At 41.0% G+C, this 9,614-nt stretch overlaps 1 protein-coding gene across 3 annotated transcripts in view; it reads left to right on the forward strand.

Annotated features, from left to right (window-relative positions):
• Positions 1–9,614, forward strand: part of LOC141444365 (uncharacterized) — a 42,038-nt gene that overhangs the window by 24,360 nt on the left and 8,064 nt on the right. For all 3 annotated transcript variants that reach the window (XM_074109907.1, XM_074109908.1, XM_074109909.1), the window contains 9 exons: positions 362–552; positions 1,244–1,444; positions 2,645–2,797; positions 4,331–4,538; positions 5,197–5,366; positions 6,237–6,489; positions 7,551–7,702; positions 8,782–8,941; positions 9,396–9,499. In XM_074109907.1, coding sequence (XP_073966008.1) covers positions 362–552; positions 1,244–1,444; positions 2,645–2,797; positions 4,331–4,538; positions 5,197–5,366; positions 6,237–6,489; positions 7,551–7,702; positions 8,782–8,941; positions 9,396–9,499 — 1,592 coding nt within the window. The remainder of the gene's footprint in view (positions 1–361; positions 553–1,243; positions 1,445–2,644; positions 2,798–4,330; positions 4,539–5,196; positions 5,367–6,236; positions 6,490–7,550; positions 7,703–8,781; positions 8,942–9,395; positions 9,500–9,614) is intronic.

The raw sequence follows: 9,614 nt of genomic DNA on the forward strand, positions 1-9,614 counted from the left end.
CGTTAAAATACCGAAGACTATCCATAGCCTTGGAAGGAAAATAATTCACAATTTATAAAAGTATTTTTCATAAAAAAAGTCCGAGGGATTAGAAAATATTCCTTTAAATAACACCACCGACACCGTTATCAATATGACTGCTGGTAGGTATCGTATAGTACACTTAGTAAAGAATTTTGCAATATAAAACGTAGAAGTGCTGCCCTCGCGTCAGGTTTTTATATTCCTGGTCAGCCTTTAAAAAACTTTAGTGACATGCATGCTAAGACAATAATAGGACGACAAATATTAGAAATTAAGTACATATACGCTCCAAAAATATTACCCTCCTGGTCGGTTAAAGTATTATTTCTTGTTCTAGCACGCCAATTGCAGACTAGTGGACGAGATAAAGGAAACGCACAAACATATAAAGTGTAGTTATAGAGACATACTGTATCAGAGTGATCTCAAGTATGTGATAGGCCCTGTATGGGAGTCCCCAGACGGAAGCTATGAGTTGAAAGCCAGCGACCATGCCAAGGTGACGTGTAAAGGAGTCAGAATCTCTGAGTAAGTTTCCTTGCAACTTTTTAAGAGTTAAAGGGTTTACATACTACATAAAAAAGTTCTATTCCAAAGAAAATCTATCTTAGTACAGTACCCGACGATAAAGATTGCACATCAGTCTTCGGAGAAAGTCAATTGGTTGTTCACGACGATTTCCGAACACTGGAAACAATCCATCAATCATTGTATTTATGAAGTGACGTTTTATATCACTTTTATGGACTTAAAATTAGTTTATGTCAAATTAAATTAATGACATGTAAACTTCGGATATCTATAGAGAGCTGTTGCAACTACTAGAAAAAGGATAGTTCCCTCTTTTTCCTAAATATACCATTGTACAATTTAAAGTTTTGGGGGGTTTCAACAACTCTTTATTATTTATTTTCATCTAAATGCGTCCGTACTCTATTGCACCTGTACAACGACTGACAAACGTCACATAAGTAGTGTGTGACAACGCTCTACGAAATTAGCCGAGTCTCTTTCCAAAGACCGATGTGCAATCTTTATGGCCGAGTACTGTAGACGCGAACTTTAAAAAACGAGCCTACTCATTTCTCACGACAACGCATCCATAACTCAGCTTACGTATGTTATGGATGTACATGGGCGGCGGTGATTGCTTTCCATCAAGTCACCCGCCTGCTCGACGCTCGTATTCTCCCTATCATAAAAAAACATGTAATTTCAGTGATAGCCGACAAGAATGGTCCGGTAACGTGATAGGGTTCCGATCGACAGTGAGCCCCAAGCAGCCCCCGCCGGGCCGCGAGGACTCTTTCAACGTGCTGATCTTCGGCTTCGACACCACCGCGAGGAACGGCTTCATCAGACGCATGCCCAAGAGTTGGAAGGTGCTGAATGAGGAGCTTGGGGCTGTTGTGATGGAGGGGTGAGTGCCAGTATCCTATGGCTTAGTATCATTTCGTCTGAGAGGCCTAAGTAGCAAATTAGCAATTGGTCTAAGTAACAAGTAGTCTAAGAATCAACAAGGTTTGGATAGGTATTTAACTAAATGTAAACAAGCTTCAGCTGCCAGATTTGGTACATTCAAGGTTTTTATACATTTTACTTAATATCTTAATATCATTGTAATACAAACTAGACTAGTGTATTTCAATACAGAAATGTAAATGTTTAGATAGTTTAATGGGGGAATTTCAGTATTTAAGAGACGAATTGACGTTGTTTTGTTTTCATTTACCTATCCAAACCAAGTATAAGTAGCAAGTGGTCGAAAATTCTTTGTCACAAAGTTGACGGAGCTCCGCTTAGCGGAGCTCCTATTCCGCGTGGCTGAGTCGCTTCGCGCCTTGACGCAACTCTAACCTAACCTATGTTTTTTCAAGCTTTCGACAAAAACAGGTTAGGACCAGTTGTTTTTTAGACTTCTAGCTACTTAGACCACTTGGGTAATGGGCATTTCTATTTAAAGTTGTTGTTGTTGTAAGTTGTGAGTTTATAATATCTTTCCGATTTCAACAAAAATTAGGAGGTAGACTCAGTCCATGATTCCGAGCTGTAAAAACAAAATGTGTTCCCAAAATATTGTATGGATGTGTCCGTTTTGTTACGATTTTTTTAAATAATTTTCGTAACAAAACGTATAGTGAACGTAGCTATGATAAGGTCGTGGGTGAGCAAAGTAACGCCTGATTCTATAAATTATTCACTCCACAAGGTCACCACGGCTGTTGTTGTTATCGTAAAATATTGTTTTCACAACTCTCCTTCAGAAAAGTAACTTTTCTTTCCTGACGAGAGGGAGCAAAGTGCAACTTTTCTGTTCAAGGCTTTTCTAAGTACTTTATTTATTTTTTGAAGTTGATAATTGTAAAGCCACGCCATTTTCTATGCTGGTTGTTCTTTAATAATATTTAGATTTTTTTTTCAAGTTTCTTAATGCTCGGTGTGAAAAGTTGTATGACCTACTTGGGAGCAAAATTATTTTCATCTTGGGCGTTAACACTATCCCTCATTACGCTCAGGATTCTGTTGTAGAATCCTTCGCTACATTCTGGATTCAATGTACGCCCTCGCCGTAAATACACCATTTTGCTCCCTCGTGACACAAATAACTATTGTTTTCCAGCTACAACATAGTGGGTGACGGTACGCCCGCGGCCTTGTTCCCCATGTTGACGGGCAAGACCGAACTGGAGCTGCCTGATGTGCGAAAGAGTAGGCGAAACAACGGGACCATGGACACCTTCCCGTTCATATTCTACAAGTTAAAGGAGGACGGGTGAGTTGTGGAGATTCAGTATAAAGGCCACCCGGCACCCGACCAGCACTGCCTCGACTTTCGGCGTCCACTCGTTGTCGACAGATGGTCCACGGGTGAACGCGCGTAGACAGCGAGCGAGGCGATCCGGTGACGCTACGGAGTCGATGTAATGAGAAGAGAAAGAATACTAACCGCTCGTGGCGAGGCGGTGCTGATCGGGTGCCGGGTGGATCTAATGAGCTGTGACCTTAAACGGGACGAGTTTCATTGTACAACTTTGCAAGTGGTCAAGTTAAGAAGTGGACAACTTTGGAAGTATCGAAAATACAAACTGAGACATGGATGCACAGAAAAACCAGAAAAAGAGACCAGCACTGGGAATCGAACCCAGGTCCGAGGTCAGGGGTAGATGTCGCTAGTGCTGCTGCTTAAGTAGCAAAGTAGAAATAAGCAACCTGAGATATGTATGCATAGGAAAAATTCGTACGCAGCACGGAATGCTGAGGACCTGGGTTCGATTCCCAGTGCTGGTCTCTTTTTCTGGTTTTTCTGTGCATCCATGTCTCAGTTTGTATTTTCGATATGGTTTCACGGGATACCCGTAAAAGTAACAAATTTGGAGTTGAAATAAAAAATACAAAAAGACTCCAAAAAACCAATCATAACTTTGGAAGTGGTCAAGTTAGGAAGTAGTCAAGGTCAACGTAATAAATATTTAACTAATACAGAATATCAATTAAAATTTACAAGAAGTCTAGGCATGTAATACTTTTAAGTACTAGAGGTCAAGGAAACAATCACGTACCTGGGCGGAAACATCATAATCAATTTCGCAATCATTTCTTTGGCGAATGGGCTCAGGATGACTTCGACCACAGTCCCATTTCGTCGCCTTCTTATATGGTCCTCGTTCTCATTATAGTCTACTGTTCTGATTCGCCAACATTCCTACATCGTTATCGTCACTTTCCTATCTTGTCCGCTTTCTTACGGGGGCCCCAGTACCAACTCGTCAACAGTCTTATTTCGACTACAGTGCTAACACGTCAACATTCCAATTTAGACCACAGTGCCAATTCGTCAACATTATTGCATCGTTCACTATCCAGATAAATGCTCTATAAATGATTATTGAAAAGGGGCTTTTCTTTGCAAATTACTCTCGGGATATTTTTCTATTTAAACGCTTAAATTGATCATCTCTGTGAGACAACGTCTGCTAAACGTGGACGAGTTGGCACTGCTGACCAAGTAGTACTTTGGTCTATAAAAGAAAGTGGACGAAATAAGAATGTAGACAAAATGGGATATGGACGAAATCAGAAAGTGGACGGGTTAGGAAGGTGACGATTTAGTAATTGTAGGCTGACGACATGGCACTGTGGACGATTTAAGAAGGTGACGAAATGAGACTGTGGACGAAGTCATCCTGAGCCGGCAAATGTATGGGATGTCAACATGACATTAGCAGCACAAAGGTTCCACCTTGGTACGTGATAGTTTCCTTGTCTGTACTTTGTGATTTCGTTCCTAAAACAAGACAATTCTCAGGTACCGTACGGCGTATTTCGAGGACAGTCCCGCTATAGGCACGTTCCAGTACCGTTTCAACGGGTTCGCTAACCAGCCGGCGGATCACTATCTGCGGGCGTTCTACCTCGAGGAGTCAGCGTCCGTCAAGTGGTGGAAGACTAAGAAGGGGCAGTACTGCGTCGGGGACACGCCGCAGTTCAAGCTGATGATGAATATTACTGAACAGGTAAGGCAACATAGACTCTGGCCAGCGAAAGCTGTCCTCCCATTTTTTTACGAAACTTTAATCTGTGAAAATGGTTATAACCCATATATTTTTAGAATGGGCTAATTATTAGCTTTCATTTGATACCCCACTTGATAGGTTTGAATAAAAATCATTTTTTGAAAATCCGCCATTTTGTTTTTTTAAGAATTAAATGTACCCAGTGTCACTCGCGTCATTAAGACGAATCCAATGACGTATCGTTTATGAAAATCGGTTAAGCCGTTGAGTAGTTACGAGAGGACATAGGAATAGACATGCATACATACTTACATACATACATGATGATGTCCTCCATGTCGTGTCCGACAAAGGCGAACCTTTAGGCTTGTTTATTATGTGCCCGAATATGGCTGGCAAAGCCAAACTTAGTCTTAAAGGTCCTATTACAGGGCGCGCAATGTAATTCACCACTATCATTATACGTGTAAGTGTAGGAAGGTCTCGGGAGGGTCTTTATAGTAAGACGTTTGGCATCCAGGTGTTCAACACATAACCCTCCTTCTTCGCAGTCTGGTAAAAAGAGGCAACAACCTGTAATCCGCTAAATTGAGTAAGATACTGAATAAGATACTGAATAAACTATTTTTAAATTTTTAATTTTCACTTTTTTCTGCAGTTCCTGGAACTAGACGGCAAACGTTTCATATTCACATTTATTGCGGACATCACGCACGATGACTTCAACATGATACAGTCAGCCGATGACGACACGGCGGCGTTGCTTCGGAACTTACAGCGCTACAGTGAGAACACGCTGGTCGTCGTCATGGGGGACCATGGACCCAGGTGAGGCTTATATGGACCCAGGTGGCTTTTTTATTTGACGGGATGGCAAAATTGGCAAACGAGCATGTGGGTCTCCTGATGGTTAGAGATCACCACCGCCCATAGACACCTACAACACCAGGGGTATTGCAAATGCGTTGCCAACCTAGAGGCTTATGATGGGATACCTCAAGTGCCAGTAATTTCACCGGCGGTCTTACTCTCCACGCCGAAACAACAGTGCAAGCACTGCTGCTTCACGGCAGGATTAGTGAGCAAGATGGTGGTAGCAATCCGGGCGGACCTTGCACAAGGTCCTACCACCTGCAAAGGCTTATATGGATCATGGACGCATATGAGACTTATATGGACCTGGATAAGTTATATGGACCGGTATAACTTATATGGGCTTCGTCCACTTAATATATATCCATGCGACTGATATTGATCATGGACCTCGTATACTTTTACTTGCCCGAATTTCACTTGCCATACCAACGTGTGCCATAAAATATATAGAACCGTGCTGTTTTCAGTATTTTTAAAACGTCATCTTATAGAATGCCGTAGGTTAGGTTAGTTTAATGTCAACTCTGAAGAAACTATTTCAGGAATAAATAACTTTATCTCAAATGAAAATTATGGAAAACGATACATTATGGCATATGAAATTCGGGCAAACTATAGAGAACCCATGGACTTGAGTGGGAATAATATGGACCTTGGTGACTTACATGGACTCGGTGTCTTATATGGACTGATGTGACCTAATACTCATGTCTCCTGAGTCACGGGACAGAATCACAACACTAAAAAGTTGCTTGACCCATATGGTCTCATGTGACTTATATGGACCTAGGTTATAATATAGGACTCATGAATTATTTCCAGATACGCCAAAGTCCGCAACACCTTGCAAGGCAAGCTTGAAGAGCGCCTGCCGCTCTTAGCAATCCTGCTACCGAAAGCATTAACCCGCGCCCGTCCAAACGCCGAAACGTCGTTGCGGGAAAACGCACGTGTTCTGACCACGCCTCACGATTTGTACGCCACGCTACTGGACGTGCTGGATATGACGCAATATGCGAATCCGTATAAAGTGGAGGGGGCTGACTTGAGGAGAGGGCTTAGCATGCTGGAACCGGTGAGTTTTAAGAGTTAAGTTTTGTCGGAACTACACTAATTACCGGATTCTTCAAAACCGGATAGCGTACTCATATATACATATTAAGTACCTGGGCGACCGAGCTCTGCTCGGCCTAAAACTGAAACAAGCGTTTTCCCAGAGACCAAGAAGACCAAGCTAGATCGATTTTTCATCCCCGGAAACCCCTACGTACCAAATTTCATCGAAAACGTTGGAGGGCCAATCAACTATTTTACCGACACTTTGGGCGTCTCCTGCGTTACCAAAACTGTCTCTGGCGTTACCAAAAAATCGTACTTCCAACAAGATATTTCACGGCTTAATAGCTTGAACTTACGTAGGAGGACATGAATTCATGTACACCATCTATTAAATTACAGAAAAAACATGTTTACTTACAAAAATCTGCAATTGTTTGAAAAATGCCGCGGACAGATTAGTGTCGGTAAAAAAGTTGATTGGCCCTGGAGCCGTTTCTGAGATTCTGATGACATGAAATTAAAAAAATAAGTAGCAAGCCCGTTATGGCAGAGAACAGCTACAATAAGGGAAGAGTGGAAAAAGCTGGAAGAGGCTTTTGTGTCACAGGGATACGCCGACACCTTAACTACCGATTTATAAAATATAAAACTACTATAAAAATGTTGGAAAAAAAAGGCTATAATAAAATAAATAATAAATATTTTTAATTTGCCATTTGCCATTGTTGTGCCAGCACCAAGTTTAATCGCACATAAATATAGTAGGTACCATAGACTTTCGATTTTTTTAAGAGTATAATGGTGGTTGGCTGTTTGTAATTTTTCCTTTCTCATTTAATGTTAGTAAGCAAATTTAAAAAGTTAGAGCATCGGAGAAAAAACGATTTTCATATGTTCCCTATTGGCGTTAGGCCAAGAAGTAATGTAGGGAGCCATAAATGAGTGAATGAATGAATGAATGATTTATTTGTATAACATAGGTAGGAGACGTAGGAGAAACTTTGTGTCTCCATTTCGTAACATTAACGCTACATTTCCGAGCATGTTGGAGTAAATTATATTTGTGTTTGACCCTAGATCCCACGCAACCGTTCGTGCAGCGAGGCAGGCATCGAACCCCACTGGTGCTCATGCCTCGCCTGGCAGAACGTGTCCACAACCGACCCCTTGTATGAGAAGACTGCGAAAGCATTCATCAACTATATCAACAAACTAGTAAAGGAAGTTGGGTACGTATATCACCATCGCAGCGTATATAATCATCATCATCAGCCTAAATACGTCTCATTGCTGGGCACAGCAGTCTCAGAATGAGAGGGCTTGGGCCGTAGTTCCCACGCGGGCCCTGTGCGGATTGGGAACTTCACACACACCATTGAATTGCTTCGCAGCTTTGTGCAGGTTTCCTCACGATGTTTTCCTTCACTGAAAAGCTCGTGGTAAATTTCAAATGTAATTTCGCACATGAATTTTGAAAAACTCAAAGGTGCGAGCCGGGGTTCGAACCCATGATCCTCTGTTTGAGAGGCGATAGGTCAAACCAGCCGAGCCTATATAATAAATACCTGAAATAAATAATAAATATCATTGGACGTTATTGATACCAATTGACCTAGTCCCAAACTAAGCAAAGCTTGTGCTATGGATACTAGGCAACGGATAAACATACATATATAGGTGGATCGACTATTTCTTGTCGTTATTCTGTACTGTCAGCGAGGGGACAAAAGTAGTACAGATTAATAGAAGAAATGTGACAATTATACTAACATGCTTATTAGATAGATGACATAGAGATAAATGCATGTTTGGCAAATTTGAATCCTAACGGTTTAGTGACTCAGGAGACCGTAACTATAGCAACCACTGACAAGAAAAAGTCGATCAGCCCATATAGATAAATACATACTACTTGCAAAATATAGACGACCAGATGACCTAGAGTTAGAGACCCTGACTAGTTAGAGAACCTGACTACGAAGCTTGTGGTCCCGGGTTCGATTCCCGTGTCGGGGCAGATATTTGTATGAGAAATACGAATGTTTGTTCTCGGGTCTTGGGTGTTTAATATGTATTAAAGTATGTATCTATCTATATAATTATATTTATCCTTTGCTAAGCTTACTTTGGGACTAGGTTAATTGGTGTGAATGGTCTCATGATATTTATTATTATTATTATTTTTACCAATTTTTTTAACAAGTTGTCTCCCGAGTTACGAGACAGAATAACACTGAAAAATTTATTGACCCACATCCTCAAAATGGTTGCAAATGAAGCTAGTGAAAGCGTTAAAAAATAATTCCAGCTCCAAATGCATACCTCGGACCCTCACTTCCACCGAGTGGGTGCTCCGGCAGCGTCCCAACAGCCGCCTGTTGGAGTTCTCGAATGCCAAGGACTCGGACGGATACATCGGCCATTTTGGGGCCAAGACCAAAATCGCCAATGAGAACTATCAGATCAAGGTAAATCTTATGACGGTACGCATCTGCTCTCATAATTTTCGCAAGTCATAATGCAATGTTTGTCATAATTAAATATATGTATTTGTTATTCGTAATTTTTTTCACGTCGAAACCATATATTTTTTAAATTAACTATTAAATAGTTATCTTGTAGAACTTTACCTACCTAGGTTAGGTTTGTTTTATAACAATTCTGAACAGTTAATGGATTCAGAGCAAAGAAGATATAAAAAATAATACATTATGACACACATTATATTATGCATTGCAACAATTATAAGAGTCGATAGTTTTCTTATAATACAATACAATACAATACAAATATAATTTATTGCACACCATAAATCAGTACAAAAAACTAATAATATAAAAACACTTAGATTCAGGGTAGACGGTTACTTTACAGGGCAGCGTTACTAAGGTTGATGACGATGATGATGGATTTTGTTTTCAGATAGTGGTGGGTCCCGGCCGGGGGGTGTATGAAGCCTCCATGACTTACGTGGTCAGCGAGGATCGCTTCATCATCAACACTAGAGACATCTCGCGGACTAACGCGTAAGTACAACATTTTTTTGATATTTGGGTCAATCAACTTTTTAGTGAGCTTGTTGCCATGGTAACGTCTCCTGAGTTACTTATTAACACGTCCGGCCCCCCATCTACTCCCTAC

The sequence above is a fragment of the Choristoneura fumiferana genome, chromosome 29, assembly GCF_025370935.1.
Source record: "Choristoneura fumiferana chromosome 29, NRCan_CFum_1, whole genome shotgun sequence".
NCBI classification, from domain to species: Eukaryota; Metazoa; Arthropoda; class Insecta; order Lepidoptera; family Tortricidae; genus Choristoneura; species Choristoneura fumiferana.